This window comes from Perognathus longimembris, chromosome 8, assembly GCF_023159225.1.
Source record: "Perognathus longimembris pacificus isolate PPM17 chromosome 8, ASM2315922v1, whole genome shotgun sequence".
NCBI lineage: Eukaryota > Metazoa > Chordata > Mammalia > Rodentia > Heteromyidae > Perognathus > Perognathus longimembris.
Genome location: NC_063168.1, coordinates 520290 through 541341, shown reverse-complemented (window position 1 = coordinate 541341; position 21052 = coordinate 520290). Strand labels below are relative to the sequence as shown.

At 48.8% G+C, this 21052-nt stretch overlaps 1 protein-coding gene across 14 annotated transcripts in view; it reads left to right on the top strand.

The window, feature by feature from the left end:
- Positions 1-20016, top strand: part of Inpp4a (inositol polyphosphate-4-phosphatase type I A) — an 86114-nt gene extending 66098 nt beyond the window's left edge. For 8 of the 14 annotated variants that reach the window (XM_048352277.1, XM_048352282.1, XM_048352273.1 and 5 more), the window contains 6 exons: positions 281-407; positions 695-835; positions 2880-2977; positions 6428-6540; positions 9259-9413; positions 13712-14807. In XM_048352277.1, coding sequence (XP_048208234.1) covers positions 281-407; positions 695-835; positions 2880-2977; positions 6428-6540; positions 9259-9413; positions 13712-13892 — 815 coding nt within the window. In that variant the 3' untranslated portion in view covers positions 13893-14807. Of the gene's footprint in view, positions 1-280; positions 408-694; positions 836-2879; positions 2978-6427; positions 6541-9258; positions 9414-13711; positions 14808-18666 lie in introns of those variants that run through there. The other 6 variants (XM_048352283.1, XM_048352281.1, XM_048352275.1 and 3 more) reach the window with 2 other exon arrangements.
- Positions 20017-21052: the final 1036 nt, after the last annotated feature.

Genomic DNA, 21052 nt, shown 5'->3' with positions numbered 1-21052 from the left:
CCCATTCTCAAATTGCTGGCCTTGTCTTCTGAGCTCCCTGAGTTTCCCTCTCCCTCCCCACAGTCCTGAGCTTGAACATGGAAGGCGGCTTGAGAAGAGTGGTCCCTGGTTCTCCCAGCTGCCTTTGCAATGCCAGCATGGAGGGAGAAAGTCAGTGTCAGACTTTGTTCACACAGCAGTGAATCCCAGAGCCAGGGGCCGAGTCCTCTGTCCTACACCCTCACCCCTTTCTCTCTGCTGTCCCTCTGCCTGACAGCCTCCTTCTCTCTCTTACACCCAGGAGAGGAACTGGCGATGCTGGAGGACATGAGCCTTGGAATCATGGACCTGAGGAATGTAACCTTTAAAGTCACACAGGCCACTTCCAGTGCATCAACTGACATGCTGCCTGTCATCACAGGAAATCGGTAGGAATATTCATTTCAAATTTGCCCAGCCAGAGAAGTGTTTTCATTCATGTTACTCTTCTGAGATGCATGTTCCTTTTATTTCATTCTGTTTCATCTTGTTAAAAATGAAGGTCATAGCCCCTTATGTTAATTTCACCTCCTTTAAAGTTCTTTCTTCGGACATCACTAAGCCAGAGGCCACCCAGGGGCTAAGACTGAACCCTGCTTGTGGTTCCTGCTTGCCTCTCTAGTATGTGGGTCTTACCTCCTCACCTGTTTGACCTTCCTTGGCTTTTTTCTTTCAGTGATGGGTTTAACGTGCGGATCCCTCTGCCAGGCCCACTTTTTGATACCTTGCCCCGGGAAATCCAGAGTGGCATGTTGCTTAGAGTGCAGCCGGTCCTCTTCAATGTGGGCATCAATGAGCAACAGACACTGGCTGAGAGGTATGTGCTGCCCTTCTGGGACTCGGTGACTGGAGGGATCTGTGTCCCCGGATCCCTGGGTGTCGGTTCACCTCAACTTAGGAAGTATGCTGTGGTCACTGGGGCACCTTTCCAGCTCCATGGAGGAACTGTTAGTCGGCCAGGGCACAGTCAGGCTTACACGTCAGCAGGATTCAGTAGAGACACACGTGAGATGTTTGCTAGACGGATAAGGCCACCGGCAGCCTGGACTGGATGATGTGGGCATTCTGAGAAAGGACCAACAGGAAAACAATGTTTAAGTATTCGTGGGAAGATTTGGTCTCCATTTGTAAGGAGAGTAGACTGTGACCCCAGGCTTCAAGTCAGGTGAATCAGTTCCCTGTTGAGCTCCAATCTGTGGTAGGCTGGGGTGCAGTGCGAGGTGGGGGGGGGCAGGGAGGGGAGGGAGGAATTTGTGTTTAGGGCAGATGGTGAGCTGGGCTCGGGCTGAGAAGTCATGCCAGGAAGCAGAGCCTTCTGAGGCGAGAGCAGAGTTGAGAAGCTCACCATGGGAGAGTGGCCTTCTCGTGGGAGCCACAGCTAAAGATGTTCTGAGAGAGAATGACCTTCTCTGCATCTGCAGCTGTTGAGCAGTTTCTGGAAGGATTGAGGCAGGGCCAGCTGTGTTGAGGGGCGGGGGATGGAGGAGAGAGCAGGATGAGGAAGAGCTGAAGAGCGTAGGGTCTTGATTTGGTTTGTTTGCTCCAGTATTCTAGTGTGTTCTGTTTCTGAGCTGTGGGGAAATGGCACAGAGAGTGAAGGCTGTAGGCTGAAGGACAGGGCCAAGTCCTGAGGGAGCAGCTGACTGAAGGGTGTCTAGGTACTTCCTGAGGGATGTCTCCTAAAGAAGCTGACAGGCAGGTGATGAAGCAGGAAAGTGGTCAGCTGGACTGGGGAGCTAGTTCTTAGATTTTACAGCCTAGGTTTTTAAAATGACCAACTTGTGCCTTCCTTGCAAGTGGCATTCACTGCCTCTTCCTACAGGTATTTGGTATAAACACACTTGCAACAGACTGGAGTGCACAGGGCACCCTGTACACAGAGGAAACCAGTGCCTTGGCCATGGAGGCAGTCAGGGTGGTAGTCAGGCCTGCACCTGGAAGGCAGAAAGACTTCACGCCCTAAGCATTCACTTCAGTCCCTCTGAGGCTAGAAGACATGGCCATTCTGAGCTCAGTGGTTATAGATGGGAGTTTCTGTGCCACACAAGGCAGACCTTTCAGGTTCTGGGTCTTGGTTCTGTGTTAGTCACTTTCTGTCACTGTGACAAAATGCCTGAGAAAACCACTTAGAGTACACGGTGTCAGAAGTTTCAGCCCATGGTCCCTTGGCTCCTTTGCTTTGAGGCCTATACTGTGGCAGAGAGTATGAGGGAGAGTGGCTCACTTCAAGGCAGACAGGAGGCAGAAGGGCTTGGGAAGAAGAAGGCCTATTCTTTGGGGGCAAGCCACCAGGATCTGCTTCCTCCAACTAAGCCCTGCCTCCTCCTAGCTTGGATTAATGACGTTAGTTCCCTCATGATTCATGACTACTTAATAGCACTACCAGTGGTGACCAGTCCTTTAACATGTGAGAAGTTTGTGGTGGAACCTTTATACCCAAACATAATAATAATAGGTAATTTCTTAGTACATCTGTAACAACATATACATGGTTCCTGCCCATAAAATGTATTTAAGCTTGTTACCAACACTGTAGAGATGACTTCAAACTCAGGAGAATGAAAGTGGCCTAAGATTTAGACATTCACAATGAATATTTGAGGGTATCCATTTTGTTAACTCTGTTGAGCGTGTTAGAAGGAAGTGATACAAGCAAGCTAAAAGCCATTTCCTCTCCAATCAGAAACGAGACAAGGATGTCCACTCTCTCCACTCTTCTTCAATATAGTATTAGAATTCCTAGCTAGAGCAACAAGGTAAGGGACAAAAAGGGGACCCAACTAGAGAAAGATGAAGTAAAACTCTCCTTCTTTGCAGATCACATGATCCTGTATTTAATGATGTCCCCTTAATGCCCAAAGGTTTGGTGACACGTCTTTGCAAGAAGTTATCAATGTGGAGAGTTTGGTGCGGCTAAATTCCTACTTTGAACAGTTTAAGGAAGTGTTACCTGAAGATTGTAAGTGTTCCCTTTCTCCTCATGGTTTCCACCTGCTTACCCATGTATCACTTTGGATCTTGGAGAGAAGCTACCTGCTTACTGACCTGCCAGGCACTGCTAGGCTTACCTTGCTGCCATGGACGGGCATGTCCACGTATGCATGTGCTCCTGTGTTTGAGCTGTTCCTCCCCTGCTCCTCACATACATGTGCACAGCAGTCCATTCATCTTGTCGAAGACTGCCTGATTTGAATTGCACCCAGAAAAGCTTCCCTGGTGCTGAAGCCCCTGGTTGTCTCCTACTGTATGGGATGTGGGGCTTCCCCTACACGGGTGTAGGCACTTCCACTCACTGGTTCATTCAGAGGCAGACTCAGAGCTCTGTGAGTTGTCCATGAACTTCCTTCCATGGTGCTTCAAGAGTAAGATGCTGAGAAGATAGTTCTTATTGTATAGAGAGAGGTCAGTGTGGCCCTGTCATGCTGCCACCTAGAGGCAGACAGAATTCTGTCATTTCTCTGATTTTACACAGATCCTCTCCTTAGTGGAGAGCTACAGAGAGGGCTCCAGCAGCCTCAGAATTCAGGGTGGAGCCCACGGACACACAACACAACCTTTACGTGATGTTCACCTCTCTAGAATTTAGTTTAGAAAATCCACTGGGCATCTGCTGTATGAAAAACACAGTAGGTCCAAGTGTGGTGAGAGCCAGCTCCTGCCACGAGAGAATCACCCAGGGGCCTAAGTACTCACTCCTGCCACAGAGCCAGAGAAGGAAGAGCACGTGGACTGGGAAGGTCCAGGCAGGCTACCTTTGCATTCTGTGGGAAGGTGCAGCAGACTAAGGTTCTAGAGCCGAGAGTAAAGACATAAAGTGAACTTGAGCCAGGGGCTGGGCTAAGTGCCCTGCATACTTTCCATATTCATTGTTGTCAATCCCACAACAAGTATTAGTGTCAGTGCCTGTGTCCAGGTGAAGAAAGATTGCCTGGCTCTGAAGCCTGTGTGCTTGAAGAAGCTTTCCTGTGGGGGAATGGGAATTTTCTTCTCTGACTCTTACCTGGTATTGACAGCATGGACAGGGGAGGAGGCATTCAGAGAGGCTCTGACTGGGGTTCTGACTGAGACTCAGCTTCACATTGGCCCCTGAAGCCAGTGCTTGAAAGTGAGGGACACTAAAGGGTCTGGTACTAGATGAGGTCACCAGAGTTGGTGGTAGCAGGGTTGGTGTTCCTGCTAAAAGCAGAAGACCAGCATGGCTCCAGATGCAAATGGCCTGTCAGATATGCAGATGTAGAGCTTCCAAGTGGAGCCCTAAGATGGCCAGATTATTGTGTGAGGAGATAGGAAAAGGGCTTAAGACACAATATGTAGGAGATTCTGCGGAAAGGCCACAGAAGGAGTGCAAGAGCCTTGAGAGTATCTAAGTACAGGCTGGCCTCTGGATTGGTGGACTAGGAGTCTGTGGTGATTTTTCAGCAAATCACTATAATAGTGGGCTGAGGGATCAAGTGGATGACAAATGGGCCATTTTGGAATGGACTCTTCTGACTCAAAGATGGGTGGTGACTAGAAGGACAGGGATAGGCGAGCTTAGAAACATACCTTAATCTCTATGGATGACATCAGTCTGCTCATCTGAGGAAGAGGGGCAAGAACCTATGTGCGGACGACAGACTACAGTCCTCGAGAGGCCAGTTGGAGATGGCCTGGTAAAGAGGAACCAGGAGGTAGGAGGAGGGATGGAAGCAATGTCAGAGCTCAGGCCGGCTGTCCTCAGCCCCTAGTAAAACAGGAATTCTTTTATACTGATGTGAGGGAGGTACACACAGAGCTAGAGCCTGGAGGACAGTAAAGTTTAGCATGGGTGTGTTGATTGGAGCTATCCAGGCCATGGTACTCAGCTCTGGCTATTCCAGAGTGCCTGGGAGAATCTGGCTACCTGATGCCTGAGCCCTGGCCCAAGTATGATGGGTACAACATGGATGGCAAGACCTCAGAACACCTCCAGCCCCACCCTAGGCAATCCTGAGGTGCTGTGACCACGATAGAAAAGGACCCTCCAAAGACTTAGCTGCAGGCTATCAGTGATGCCGTCACAGAGGCTGCATCCTCAGTACCACTTAGACACAACAGATTTGTCATGTCCTTGCCCTGTACCAGGATCCGATTCCCACTGCAGCCCTTTGAGGTGAGCAGCGATCTCACACACACTTGGCAGATGAGGACACTTAGGCCAAGTTGGCGGATCTCCCCAGAAGCCACGTCAGGCCTGGGTGCTCCAGGGGAATGACAGGCTGTGGACTGCAGGCTGCACAGGTGAGCACAGGAGAGGGGGACCAGGGACACGCTGAGGATGGAACGCAGGTGGGAGCGCTGAGGACAGCTCAGGGAGCTCAGGCTTGGGAGTTGAGCAGTTCCAGTGTGGCTCAGGTCCTAGGAGACGTTTACGTAGACCGAGAAGGGCGAGGTTTACCGGAGTGAAGGCCAGGAAGCTTGGCGGGGATGACCCATGTAGTCTTTATTTCTGAGAGAGAATTGCTGGTCTGTGAGGCTGAGAAGATGGAGCTTACCCACTGAACACTCCCCATTTTCTCCATATATCCTCAGAGGCAGGTTTCCAGTCAGATGGAGGTGACAGTTGAGGTCGCTTTCTCCTCCTGAGGGTGAATGTCCTGATTTACCTTAGGCTGTCCTCCTGTGGGCGCCCATAGACTGATCCACTTCACAGAAAGGAGCAAGAAGTGGTCTGTGTATGCCAGAGTGGGTTTGTAGGGTGGAAGCTCTATGGGGATAGATCTCAGGAGGCCATATATTTGATTTGATTTGAGGACCCAGGCACTATTTTCCTTAGCTAGGACCTTAAGGGTCATCTCTTACCTTCATAGGAACTTAATGTGTGGAAATCCTAGACTGCTTGATTGATTGATTTGTTGGGAATTTTTTTTCTCAATTTAGTTTTAGGTTTCTTAGGTGAGGTGATCTTACAGATTTTAGCGCCTGGGAGATTCTGGAATGGCTGAGAGACTGCCAGGGTGGAGGAGGGAAGCTGTTAGAAAGAGCAGAGAGTTCTCTCTAAGCCATTCGGAAATGAATCCCTCCAGATGCTTAAGGCTCCCCTGAAGGGGGCTACACTTTTCAGATTCACATTCTCCAGGTTTTCAGGTCCATTTAGTGGTCAGTACTCACTACCTAAGCTATCCTGAGTCCTTGGTGATTTTGGAGACAGGTCCTTCCTCTCTCCCTTTCCCCGTCCCCCCAAACTACCTCTTTTGGAAAGACAAGAAAGAAGTTCCTTAGGTGTCTCCTGTCCAGCCCCTTGGGGTTGCAGAAAGGAGATGAAGCAACTTTCCCTTTGAAGATGACAGTAAAGGAAATGCAGGACACACCATGCTTAGTAACCACATCCTCTCCCTGAATACCTGTCTGCCTTCTTGAGTGGGCTCCCCCTCCCTCTCCTCTCTTCTAGGTCTACCTCGATCTCGGAGTCAGACCTGCCTGCCTGAACTGCTGCGCTTTCTAGGCCAGAACGTTCATGCCCGGAAGAATAAGAATGTGGACATTTTATGGCAAGCTGCTGAGGTATTCATCACAGGGAGGAGGAAGTGTGTCTTCTACCATCCATTGTAACAAAATAGGGACAGCTCAAAATCTGAGTCAATGTGTAAAGAACAAATTGCTGTCTATGCCAGGGTACCAGGAAGAGTCACTGGACATGTTGAGAGACTCTGGAAGACATGGGTATTGTCTGTGAGTCATGCACTTAGACTGCTTGGCTTCTGATAAGCTCGACACAGTCTGTCCCTGGGGCATTTACAAGCCAGGATGATAGCAGTTGTCACCTTCGAAAGCCTGTGCAGTCAATAACAGCTGAGTCTCAAGGGAGACGGTGGTAGTCTTTCCAGCTCTTTAAATATCCTTATCCTGCCTTTCTCCAAGTACTGAACGCTGCACACATTTTTCTCATAACTTAAACTCATGGATTCCAAGCTCTGGGCCTGGGTATGCAGGCATATTCTGCCAGCACTGGGACTTGAGGTTCCAGTTCCCAGCCTAGGCCAGAGGACGGGGAGGATAAGGCCACCAGCAGGAGCTCGCCTGATTCTGCCTAGCACAGTGGTGAGAGGCCAGCCCCCGGTAGCTTCCCTGAATAGCTCATCTGTGCATATCATGGTCCTTCCTGTCAGGAAACTATTTTCTGACCTAGGATCTAATGATGATAGATGGTCTCAGTACTTATCAGCCATTCCCACACTGTATGCTTGTTAGACCACAAAACTGTTTGAGACCCACCCTGTCTTTATGGGTTTGGGTTGGGTTTGGTTTTTTGGTACTGAGGTTGAACTCAGGGCCTCCTACTTGTTATGCAAGTGCCCTCTCACTTGAGTTGTGACCCAGGCTCAAGACTGTGATGTCATGACAGCCCTTTTCTTGAGTGTGCTCTACAGTGTGCATTATTGATGGCTGTGACGGCTCCTATTCTGTGTTGAAGGAAGCTTTGGGGAGTGGACATTCTCCTTTGTGTATGATCTTATCATCTCCTTGCAACTTCAAGATTTACTCATGGAAAATGAGGGCTAGGCCATTGGGTAATTGTTCAGATCTCCCCTCTCTGGCCAAGCTGCCCTTTGGCTCTGTGTGTGTGTGTGTACGTACATGTGTCCATGCACACATGTGCATGCATGTGCACAGGCATACTAATACTGGGGCCTGGACTCAGGGTATAAGACTCTTGCTCAGCTTTTTTTGCTAATTCCGGTGCTCTACCACTCGAGCCATACTTCTATTCTGGCGTTTTTTGTTTGATTGAGTGGAGACAGAGTCTTGAAGATTTGTCTTTGCAGGCTAGTCTAAAACCAAGATTCTCATATCTTAGCCTCTTGAGTAACTAGGATTGCAAAATTGAGCCACTAGTACAAGCCCAGACCTTGTTTTGAAGCATTAGTCCTGGAAGTTCACACCTCAGTATTCGAGGGTTGGGGGGGCATATAGGGCTCACCTGTTAGTGTTTGCTCAGGCCACGCCCACTGGATGTGATGGTGTGGGACATTCACATCAGGGCAGAGGGCACCCTTAACATTCTTTCATTCCATTAGAAGAGGGACTGGCCATGTTGTGACATCTTCTTAAAACAAGTGCCTTTGTGAACTTCATAGCCAGACCCCTGGGCGCTAGCATGGGACATGCGCTTCCTTATTCATTCTCTTAGAATAAACATAAACCTCTGTAGCAGCTGCAGAGACCTGGGAATGCTTTGTGTGGGAACCACGGTTCTGTTTCTCTATTCAGGGCCAGTTGGCCCTTGTCACTAGGCCAGAAAGGTAGCCTGCCTTTGTTCCTAGTAGAGCACTGAAGGATCAAAGCATAGATTCATGAGGCTACTGGGGACTCCTGGATGTCAATTTTTGTGTTGTCCACTGAATCCTGGACATCTTTAGGGTTGGATGATAGGGAGAAAAACAAAGCCAATCCATTCAAGTACCAAATTTTACAGTTTCTTTTCTGGGTCTTACTTCTTTTTATTTCTGAGTATAAACAGAGTCAGGCGTGGCTGCTGGCCTATTGGGATGGGAGCCTGGCACTGTAGGTTCCTTCCTGGACAAAAGCTGACTGGCTTTGGAGACTGTAACCCAGGAGTGTCGAGAAGGTGCTCTGGGATGGCCTTTACCAGTCTGGGGCTACCCTGCTCCCGCCTACATGAGCCATGCAGAGCTCTGACAGGTGTGGGGGTGGGGCAAAATGAGAAGAACCCCTGGGGGCTGGTGCTCAGAAGGCAGCTTTTCTGAGCTGTCCCAATCTGTGTGGGTAAAGATAGAGAATGGAGACTAGCAGGGCTGGTCAGGGACCAGGGGACCCTTCAGGTGGCCCTGGCCTCCCAAGTGGGTCACTCTCCATGCCCTCTTTTTCTGGGGGCTTGACGGTAAAGGGCTGGGTGTCCCAGGAAGGTTCCAATAGGGTTTGGATGGGGATAGCTGCTTAGAGTCAGTGAAGAATGGTGATAAAGTCTAGAGTGATAGGGAGAGAGGCTTAGAAGGAGTGGCTCAGACACAGGAAGAAAAGAGTGGCAGGAATGGAGACAGGACCCTCAGACATCATGGCCCATAGGGGCTCTTATTTGTAAATGACTTGCTTTCTGGTACTAGCTGAGGGGAGCATGGAGTGGGAGAAAGCTGAGACGGGCTAGGCTTGAGTGTAGTTCCTGCCTCTGTCCCTGACAAGCCTTCGGGAGCCTCCCTGTCTAGGATGGCGCTGCCCTTCTGTGGACTCTGCCATCCTAAGTACATCCTGTTTCTGTGACAGGTCTGCCGCCGCCTTAACGGGGTCCGGTTCACCAGCTGTAAGAGTGCCAAGGACCGCACAGCCATGTCTGTGACGCTGGAGCAGTGCCTGATCCTGCAGCATGAGCACGGCATGGCCCCACAGGTCTTCACACAGGCCCTTGAGTGCATGCGCAGGTGAGTGCCCCGTCAGGCTGCTGCCCGCCCGACTCACTGCCCGCCATCTACCGCCTGTGTAAACTGCAGATGCGATGGTGCCGGGGCCCTCGCCTCACAGGGGGCCTGCTGCCCCGAGACTGTCGCTTGACCACCCATCAAGCGGCTGGCCCTGTGCAGTTCAGGCAGCATTTCCTTAGATGGCAAGGGGGGAAGAAGCAGCAGTCTTCTGAAGCAGAACGAGGGGCAGGCTTGTGTGTCCTGCAGTTGGGTGGGGAGGGGCGGCCTGCTGGGATGTGGGTGGGGTCCCGGGCCCATGCTGTCTGAGCAGGCAGCTGCTGCTTGCTACTGGGTTGTCTATTTCCAGTCTCGAATGAGGTATGTCTGCAGGTTGCACTGGTTTGCTCTGCTTCCATTCTGGCAGTGGACACAGTTTGCTTCTATGAGCCAAGTGTCTAGTGAGTGTTTTATGGTGACAGCTATCATTGTGCCCAGGCCACCCTGATTCTGAGGCAGCAGGAGTGTTTGCAGAATGAAACCCATAACTCAAACTGTCCGCTGTTGATCACTGCCTTGTTTCAAGCACTGCTGGGCAGCTCCCTACCTCACATACCAAAAGAAAGGATAAGAAACCTGGTTTTCCTGTCTCCTTCAATGTAGTCACCAATGCTGTTAAAGTCTCGTTTCCAACAGTCACTTCTACTGAATGTTCCGTATCATTCGTCCTCTCACCAAACTCTTTAAAGTGTTGTAATTCTCTTATCCTTTCTGTATGTTTCTACTGTTTGGCCTTCTCACAATAATGCATAAAGAGATGCATGAACTCCTGCCTCTTGATAATAGCATTTTGTAAAAATGGCATACTTTTGTCTGTTTTGTCACTTGAAGTTCATTAAAACCTCTGTTAAAGTTCCTAATCCCTTTGCTCCGTTGCTTCTAGCAGTGGAGAAGCAATGGAGATTCAGAGCTTCAGGGATATTCAGGGAATTTAAAAAATGAATTGACTCAGAACCTACCTCCAAGAGCCTCAGAACCCCTTAGGTTCCAGGGCCAAGGCAGCCCTAGTGCTGGAGGGGGGAGGGTGCATCCACACATAGCTGCCTGGGGGGGGGGGGGCGCGGACGCTGGGGAGCTGCACACTGCCAGTGAAGAAGTGAGGTCCCTGTGCACATACGGAAGCAGAGACCGCGGTCAGACCTAATCAGTAGGTGAGGCCCCACTTAGGCTTACCTGCCCTCCAGTTTTGAGCTCTTAGGCCCTATTTGAGCGCCTAGGTCTTAGAAGACCAGGGATGGGGTGACCTAAGGGCTCTCCCGTAAGGGAGTGCCAGGCCCGCCAGGCCCTGCACACAGGAGGGCCATCTCATTCACTACGCTAGCCCAGCTGGGCTTTTTGTACAGGACAGCTCTGTGTGTGTGTGTGTGTGTGTGTGTGTGCGCGTGTGCCCCCATGTGCATGTGCTGCTGGGGATGGAACCCAAGGCCTTGAGCTCCATCACTGAGCTACATCCCCAGCACAGGAGAGTGATTATAAGTACTGCAACACAAAAAGCATTTTTATCACGAGTAATAGTAGGCAAGTTAATAAGTGAGGTTAAGTCTCCTCTTTCTCTCCCTCTTCCTCTCTATCCTTACCTCCTTCTCTGCGAACAAATACTGTATTCCAACTACTTTCCCTGCTAACATTTTCATATCTGTTCTTCTTAATGATAGGTAATGATCATACATACATTAATCCAGTCCCTGAACAACACATAAAGTAAAAACATACATATGTACAAACACAATTATATGTATACTTTTGCCTATTGTGTTAGCCTTTTTCCCACTTAACTAGTATAAGTGTACTTTTATGTTAATAAGTATAGTCTTTGTCAATTTTAACATATATTTTTCTAACTTTTCACTGACTAAATGGCATTTGATTATCAGTATTTTAATCAAAGGTAGAGTTATTATATATTTTTCTATCCACAGGCAATATAAATTTTCATTATTGTGACAAACACTTGAGAAAAACAAAGGAGGAAAGCTTTATTTTTGGTTCAAGTTTCAGCTGAACAGTCCATCACTCTGTGACACAGTCCCTGAGCAGAACAACTGGTGGGAGGAGGATTTATTCTGGCTGACAGTTTCACAGGCTTCAATCCATGATTAGCTGGTTCTGCTGTTTCTGGACCACAGTGAGATACACATATGGTAGATAAGCATGGTACAACAAGGCTGCTCACCTTGTTGTCAGGAAGCAGAGAGTAGCACAAAGGAACAGGCCAGATACAAGATACACCCTTCAAAGGCCCCACCTCCCCCAGTGACTTACTTCTTCCTCCAAGCAGGTAGGTCCCCCCTTCCACAGTTTTACCTCCTCCCAATACTCTGCACATTTTTTATCCAATCAGTGTATTGACCTGATGATGGAATCAGAGCCCTCATGATCTGATCAATTCCCCAATACCCATCTCTTATATGCTTGCCATAGGAACAAAGTCTTCACTCTATAAACGTTTTAGGGGAACACTTCATATCCAAACCACAAACCATGTTTACCAAAATAGTTCTTTAGGTTAAAAAGCATACAACTTTGTAACGCTTTTTAATAATTTTAATACAAATTAGCAAGCTGCTTCCATATTACTCACACTCCTCCTGTCCACAGTCTCCTGACGAGTCCACCTCCGCCCTCACCATACTAAGCCAGAGGTTGTACAATCAGGGCTGTTTTCCTGCATTCTGTGGGGGACAGGAACCCAGACTTTGAGCAGGGAAGAATTCTCCCCATATGGAAGTGGGCGCCATTCCCTGACCTCTCTCTGCCTCTTACCCCCTGCCTCCAATTACAGATAGAACCTACAGCTCACCTGAGAACCCTTAGTGGGAGAAATTAATCTCACCCATGCTTTTGTGCAGAGGAGTGCCTTTTGATTTTCTTGCTTTCATGTATCATTATCAGGGAAAGTAGGACATTCAGGGAGCAGTAGATAGATACAGGAACAAAGCCTATGCTTTGCTGTCTCTTAGAGACCCTGGGGAAGAGTGGCCAGAGTTAGGCTGGCCAACAACCAGCTCTACACACTGATCTGCAGTGGTTGCCATCTTGTGTGGCATAAACATGTAGGCCAGAGCCCATTTAAAAATATTTATTATTTTTAAAATATTAAAAAAAATTATATTTATTAAACTCCCAGAATGCCACTACTGAACATGGGGTTGGGAAGAGAATCACATACTTAGCTTCTAAAAGGTACAAGCAGGACTGACTGTCCAGTGCTGAGGATAATGGGACAAGCAGAAGTGTCCCTCTGACCCTTGTCAGGGCCTGAAACCCTCACCTAACGGGCCTTCCTGAGTAGCAGTGACCCACCAAACTACCCTGGCATGGAATGTGACCATCAGCCAACGCTTGCCAGCCTGGAAGATGTCTCGTATTAGAGCAGCACATGATAGGGCATTCCAGAGCTTCTGGGGGCCAGCTCACCTCAGTACACTTCTTTATTCCTTCCTCCTCCCTCTCTGTCTCCCTCCTTTCTTCCCTTCTACCTTCCTAATTTCTTTCATTTCCTCTTTCCTTTCCTTTTCTTCTCTCCTCTCTCTCCCCCCCCCCCCCCTCTCTCGGGCCTGACGTGCTTTATCACTAACCTATGCCCACCTTTTCATTTCTTCTTTAGCACCAAATGAAGGAAAAATGTAAAATTTCTAATGTGGACTTGAATCTCTTGGGGATCATCTCGTAGAAAAGTGTCTTGCAAGGCACACCCTGTCACTGCTCAGCCTGAGACCCCAGGCAGGGAGGAGTCTGCATAGGGAGACTTGGGAGGAATGCTTTTTGTTTGTGTTCATCAAGGGCACTTTCGGCCACCTCCATCCTTCCAGTTCCTGCTCAGGCATCTGTGAGAAGGCCAAACCCCAGTGGTTCTTCATGTTCAGCTTGCTTCTCAGACCTGCCCATCTGCAGCATGTGGGGCGCGGTGGGCGGCATGGCGCTGAGCTTGGCCAGCCGAGAGAGGGTGAACATGGAAAACCATTTCTTCAACCTACATGTGTTTAATTTCAGTAGACTGCAGTATTTTTTCTTATTTTACTTCTCTTTCTCTCCTCTTTTCCTGTAACTGTGCTGGTTTTGTTTTGGTCTCCTTTCACACCATCTTTTCTTTCTCTGTGGCTTCATTCCATTCTCTTTTTTTTCTTCTTACCTTTTGGTTCTCCTTTTTTTTTTGTTTTGCATACTTTTGGATAAAATCCATCGCATGTGTATCTTTTTTTCTTTCTTTTCCTCCTTTTTTTTCCCCTTTTCCTTTCTCCCAACCTTTTTCCTTTTCACAGCATTGGAACACGGGAGGTAGTCACCCAGAAGAACTTGAGCGGCCTGGTGCCCATCCGAGACTTAAGGCTAGACCCCAGCCTCCTCTGTTCCATTCCTCTATTAGCTCTGAGCCCCAATTTACTGATTGTGTGGCTCTTCCTGAGCATAGCATACCTGGTAACCAAATTGCGTTGTAAATGAGTATCATTGTGAAAAATTAATAACAAAAGTGCCCGCATATGTCCAGCCACCGTGTACCTAACTGGACAGAAGGAAGGTGTCAGAGCGTGGTCTGCCAAGAAATATCTCATGCCTTACAGTTTGACGTTTCATTCTTCTCAACTGTAAATACCTGCCACATTATCTCACCAAGAGGACTTGTTCATTTCAGTCACGCAGCGTCTCCAGTGCTTGTAACATGTTCTCACAGTGCCGGTGCCCGGTTACTGCATTATCTAGCTGGCCTGGAATTCCTTGTACCAAATCTCTGGCCTTTTTATGTAAAACTATTTACTATTATCACCTGTGCATCTCATGTGCCCTGTTTTCAAGAGAAAGGGATTCTGTCTGAAAAGAATTTGTACATTTGATACTGTTCTTTAAGTGTATTGGTAACCTTTCCTTTCCTTTTGAAGAAAAATGAAAAGAAAAAGATGGATGCTTTATTACTGGCTTCTCTAGACAAACCTATTTAACAGGACACGTACTCTCTGCTTTCATTTTAAAGCATAGTCCCTGGCTTACTGTAGCAAGCAGTTTGCAGCATTATAACCTCTCCTTGCTTACGTTGATTATTTCTAATGGGGGGGTGGTGATACAGCTGTGAATACCGTAATGCACTGTAGCGTCAGGAGCACATAATGATAACCTGCTGCCTGTGGCTTCACATTTACTCTTGACTATGGATTACTAAACGGATTCCAGGAATTCATGCACACAGCAACGAAAGGCTGTTAAAGTTCTATACATTAACATTTTTTTCACTTAAAATTACCTAATTACAGATTAAAATCCAGACATCTTTTACCTTTTACTAAACAAGTATCATTAATAATAAACTAGAATGTGTAAAAACTAGCTCAGCAGAGGCGGCCTGGCTTGTGGGCAGCTGTATCCGGCCAGCCGTGAGAGGGCCGTCGAGCTGCGCTTTCGCTCCTGCTGCTGTCACTGTCAGCCACGTCCTGAAACGGGATGACTCGAGAGTGTAGCATTCGTGTGTGGTCGAGGGTGATTATAAAGAGGGCCCCAGAAAGCGTGCGGGGAGGGGCTCCCCACATCACCAGACAGAATGCAGTAGCTTCCCTGTCTTCAGTTCACGATACCTTGTACTTCTGTTTTGTTGCCCCTCTCCTAGTTCCCCACCTACTGTATTTTATGAAATGGAAAAAGCTGGAGTGAGTTAGAAAAGCTCGTCTTTCACCCTTATGTACATAAACACAGTCCACCACCGAATCTGGCCTCTCCAATCTCTCTTCAAGCCATGCAGTTCTTACTCGGTGAAGCCACCTCAGGGTACAGGCTCTAGGAATCCTAGAAGCAGCTGGCAACAAATGACAAATGGCATACAGTTTACTTTTGCAGTGTCAGGCCCTCCTAGGAACATACTTCTTTCTAGACTGCCTGATTACTGCAAGATCCCCAGGGACTCCCCTGTCACCCTGTGAGGGAGTGCATTTGGTGGAGTGTAAAGGTGGTGGCTGTTCTATGGCACCCTTCAGCAGAGTCTAACTGACAGTCGCTAGGGTTAAGTCATGGCATTATGACACTAGTCACTTGACAGTGTCTTGTTTGGGTGATGATTCTCCGAAAAGCACGATTCACACTTGTCCTCTCTTACCTCAAGGTATGCACTTTAGTTGTGAACCATTTTGTCAGCATCATTTGAAAGAGGGAGAGAGCGTCCACAGTCGTATTCCATCAGCCGTGTGAGCCCTGCTCCGGTGACACCTCCTCGTGTCCATGGTGGGACCCCAGGGCGTAAGGGGCCCGGCAGGGCAGGGACCACACGTCCATGAGGGTAGACTTCCTGTCCCAGAGCCCCAGAGTGCTCTGCAGTACTCTGTGGGGCTCCTCTCAGGACCCACTGCCCAGAAAAGACAAGCCATAGCTTGCCAGAGGGCCCTCCAGGAAGGCGTGCTGCCTTCCTGCCCCCTATGGGAGAAAAGAGAAAGAGAAAAGCAGTGAGCTCTTTTTTTTCCACCAAGGACCGGGCAGAGGCAGCATGCCACTCTGTGCCCCCAGTTCAGGACCGTGCTGGGGCTGACTGAGGTGGGGAGGTGCTTTAAATACGTTTGCCCCTATGCTGAGTTGTAATGTCGCCAAGACCTTTTGCTCATGAATCACGGCAAATACATACTCAGAATCTTAATTGCCTTCACAAAAAGTAGGCAGGATGAAAGTGGGATGGGAAGATCAATCAAGACGGGGGATTGCTGCTGTCTGGTCCTGATTCTTAGACTGCTTCTCAAGTAATGTGAATGCTGAGGCCTTTTCAGCAAATGGGGCTGTCACTGCCCACTCTTTACTCCTATGTCTTGGATCAGAGAGAGAGAGATGAAAGTGACGCTGTAGTCTCACTCTGCAAAGCAACTCCCCAGAATCGGTGGTGGAGCTGCCAGCATGCCAAGGCTTCGGGGTGAGTTCTGAAATGGAAGATCCCGCACCCATGCCCTGAAGGGAGAGCTAGAGGTTTCCTTAAAACCAGTTGTCATTTAGGGTCTCCATTTGAATTTCCATTTCAAAAACAAATATCCATGGGGTTGGAAGAGCACTTCCCTAGCAAGACTATGGGCCCAAGTCCATCTCCAGCACCAGAAAGAAAGGAAAAATGAGCATCCTCTGGCCAGGTGTGGTAGCTCACACCTGTGATCCTAGCTTCTCTGGAGAAGGAGGCGGAAGGATCTTGAGTTCAAGGCCAGCTCAGGCAAAATTCAGTGAGATCAAAAGTTGGTGAAACCCTGTCTCAACAAAATACAAAGCAAAGGGATGTGGCCAGGGCTGACGTGGCCAGCGCTGGTCTAGCAAGGGTGAGGCCCTGGGGAGGAGGAGGGAGGAGTCACTTGGCAAGAGCTATCCATTTTTGCTAATTATTTTAAAGCATGTAGCTTCCGGATAATTAAATTCACCTGGCTTAGGTTGGAAAGACCTTCTCAACATGAGTTATTGCCTCTGAAAAGTGATGCAGCCCATGTGGTCATTCAAAGTGTCTGGCAATGCCAGTGACTGGGGCCTGCCCTCCTCTCTCACCTCACCTTTTCCCCGACCCAGTGCCAGCTCCCAGCCAGCCGAGGGCACACCAGGGCACCAGCAGCACGCAGAACAGGCACCGCAGCCAGGCTTGATAAACATCACCATGTGGGAGGCACAGCTTAAAAATGAAATTGAAATGAGCTGGGAATCTTGATTATAACTTCATGTGCATTATGTTCAGCCTTCAGAACTAGATATCAGCTCCTGTTGTGCGTAAATCCAAGACAATGTCAGAGTTCATGAATGATCCTTCTCAGGGGCGTTTGATATTTACTAGTGATAGGTGGGTTTTCAGAAGTTTGTATTTATCTATGTAATGGAGAAGCCATATGTGAAATAGTCTATTAATGTAAGGGCTTCCAAAGATTAAAGGAGATTAGCTGTACATAAGATACTATAGCTTCTGCTTTAAAAACAGAATTCTATTTTTATCAGAATGTTTACATGTGGCCATTGTCTGTTGGGGGCAGCTACTGATAGGGTCCCGGTGTTTCACTCAGGTAGCACATATCCTGCTGATGGCTTCAGGTTCTGAGATAAGAAAATATTTGACTATATGTTGGTCAATAGCAGCTCGGGGGATGCTTTTCTAAAATACCCGTTTGACAAGTTCTTGATAATGGGACTGCCATTTTCACTTATAATGGTGTGAACAGTTGCCAGTGAGATATATATATATATATATATATGATATATGGTCTTCATACAAATTGAAAAAGAAGTTTTAAAAACACCATTTCTTGGTGATTGCAAATTCTACACCTCATAAGGGTTATTTTATACTGAATTTAATGACTAGTTGATGTCATTGCTGGCCTTAGGATAGTTGGAAAAGAATCAAGTTATGCTGTGATTGAGAAGACATTAATACTGAGAATTGCTTTTTCCTATTTTATGTCTACCCCAGAGCACTTCCCTGAGCCTCTCACTGGGGATGTGAGGTCTGCCCTACTACTCTTCCTGTTGGGCACCATTTGTTTTGCCAGTTGTCATGACAACTCCTAATCAAATTTAATAGAGATGTTGTTGACAGTGAGTTTCCTAGGGGACAGCACTCGTGGGCTCTCACTGGTGCAGGAGCACTTGTTTAAGAGGTGACTGCCGCTTGAAGAGTGACAGCTGGCTACCGCAGAGGACCCCAGCGGGGTCACTCCTGCGTAACCCTCCTGTGAGGCAGAGAGGCAGACCACACAGGCCTGTGGGATTGCTTCATCCCCAGCCTTGTCAGCCAGACAGCTTTGCTGTATGATAAACGCTGCAAGAAAAATGAGCATTTTGCATGTGATGTGATTATAGCTCTTGCTTATATCTGAAAGCACAGCTCTTTAAAGGCTTTGGTAAAGAGTAGCAATATTTCTCTTTTCATATTACATTTGCTATAAACAAAACCATTGAGCCTCTAGTTACAGTAGAACCCCCAAACTAGCCCACGATTACAAAAAAATCTTTAACTTAACAGTTAAGAAACCTGCTTCCACTTAGACACCTCACTGCTTTCAGAAATGCACACTTCCCAGCCCGCAGCATGCGCGCATCTCTGCTTCTCCCTCGCCTCGTTCAGAAGCCTGCCATCTTCTGTCTGTATTCGTTGAAATGGTGTTTTCAGCCCCGTTTAAGTCAGTCTTTTTTAATGCTATGAAAATAATCAGTTCATTTCATCTTAGTTTAAGTCTTTTCTTTTTTCCTTTTTTATCGCTGTCATTTCTTGTGCTTGTTTTTTCCCCAGTGAGGGTTGTCGAAGAGAAAATACAATGAAGAATGTTGGAAGTCGCAAATATGCATTTAATTCCCTGCAGCTGAAGGCTTTCCCCAAGCATTACAGGCCTCCCGAGGGGACTTATGGAAAAGTGGAAACATGAACACACGGTTTCCTCTAACTAGTTATCACATAAGAAATGTGGGTACCCTCTAGTGCACATACGAATTCTTCAAGAAGACCTGAAGGATTGCTTTCATTTTTGTGTTTTAAAAAATATTTCACTAAATAATCTGTGGAGCATGTTTTTATTTTTCCTGTTGGAAGGTAATAAGAGGTAATGTTTGGCTCAATAACTTGGGAAACATCGACTGTTCATGTAATTAGCAGTCAGCTGTAATTACACAGCTTGTATCAATAGTTACTGATAAGAACCCAGCTAGGTTTGTCTGAAATGCCAGAGACTTTTTCAAATGCCTCTATAGGCACTGCTCACCTAACTTATTTTTCTACTGAGTAACTCAAAAGTGAGCACTGACTGAAAATCTCCTTTTTAAAAATCTGAATGTAAAATAGTAGTACATTAAACAGCTTGATCCCAGGCAGACCCGTAGTGTTTTAAGTTGAGGGAAAGAGGTGGGAGCTGGCTTGTGCAGTGAGAACGCTGGTTCTAATGAGTCACCCGACACCCGCTGCCTGAGATGCTGAGAGCTGAAGCAAAGTCGGCCTCACTGTGAGCTAAGATCTTATGAGATGTCCCTGGTGAAAGAGCTCACACACCTGGGGCCACGCATTTTGTCCCCCCTCGTGAGCTACCGAACAGGGTGTTGATTGGCTGAGGAGACAACACCCACAGGGCCTTCTTCCCTTTTCTGGATGTTGAGTTGTAGCAAGCACCTTCAGTGTGGCATGTCTAACTTCGGGGAGAAGAGACTCATCAGATGGAGAATTTATACTAGGGATAGCGGAAACTTAATATTTTCAGAACAAATGTTCTTTTGCAAGATTTACAACAGATCTCCTAAAAGACAATACAATCATGTCTGAATGTCTGATCAAAGTGGGTATTTTAAGGTTTGCAATAATTGTTACTTATCTGTTGTATGACGACTGACAAATGATGGAAATTATCTTCTCAAAGGAGATTTTGAAAGGGATTTATGGCCCAGGAAACTAAAGAATTCCATAGAAACTTATGTCTGGTCATCTGCTATGAGGTGATTGAGTCTTGTCTGCATAGAGTACAGTTTCCTTTCTTAGGAGTTGATATGTCTTATCGATTCTGTTTATCATGATGTTTACATACTATGTAAAGAGGCTGTAAAAGAAATATATGTGGCACCTATTGATGATTTGTGAACACTGTGGAAATTCTTAAACCTCGGAGTCTTGATCCTTTACTTTTGGCTCCTTCAGAAACCTGTAACCGACTTGGGCCGGGGCCGAGGCCGGGCCAGGTTTGGGCAGGTGCAGAGGGCGGGCCGAGAGGGCGGCGGGCCCCGGGTGTGGAGGTCAGTGTGTGAGCGGCCGCCGGGACGGTGCGGGGTCGCGGGCGGTGGGGGTCAGCGGAGAGGCGCTCCCGCCCACCGGGCCTCCCACCGGGCCTCCCACCGGGCCCTCCTCCCGTCCGGGGGCGGAGCTCGCCCTTCCCCTTCCCGCCCTTCCTTCCGACTTGCTTTCAGTCCCTTCTGTTCTCGGTTTGACGTCCCTCCTGCAAGCTCGGATTCCCCGGCCGGAGCCCAGCCCCGCAGGAAGGCCGGCGCCACCCCCGCCGGGCCGGGAGGGAGCCGGATGGCGCCGGGGCTCGAGCGCGGGGACCGGCGCCCGCGTGTCGCCTTCTCCCTTCCTCTGGTCCGCGGCGCCTGGCCGCGCGCTGGTTTGTAAAGGGCGGGCCGCCGGGGCCGGGGCCGGGGCCGGGGCCGGGCCGTGGACGGCGGCTCTGCACCTGGCACCTCCGCGTGCTCGGTACTCGGTCACCGAGGAGCTCTCCGCACCGGCCGCTCGCCCGCGCGCGCTCACGGCCTGGCGACCTCCACGCGGCACGCCAGCGCGGCGCAGGCGCAGTGGCGAGGCGGCGCCGGCCGACCCGACCCGAGGACCGTGGTGCGGGCTGCTGCGCGGGAGCGGCTCGGTGCGGCGCGCCCCGTACACCCCGGCCGGGCAGGCGACGCGGCCTGTGGTCCCCTGAAGATGTAGGATGGTGTATAGGACACCCACCCCCCCACACCTGCCACGCTCCAGTTCCCGTCGGGGCGGCCCGATGTACCTGCCCACGCCGCTCCCGTCTGTGTGTCCCCGAGCCCGGAGCGCTGTCCACGTGCTGCTCTTTAGACCCCAGTAACAATAAAGCGCTGGCAAGCGTGCGCACCGCCGTCTCGCGTGCTCATTCTCCTCGGGCGGGGCGCGGATGACCGCG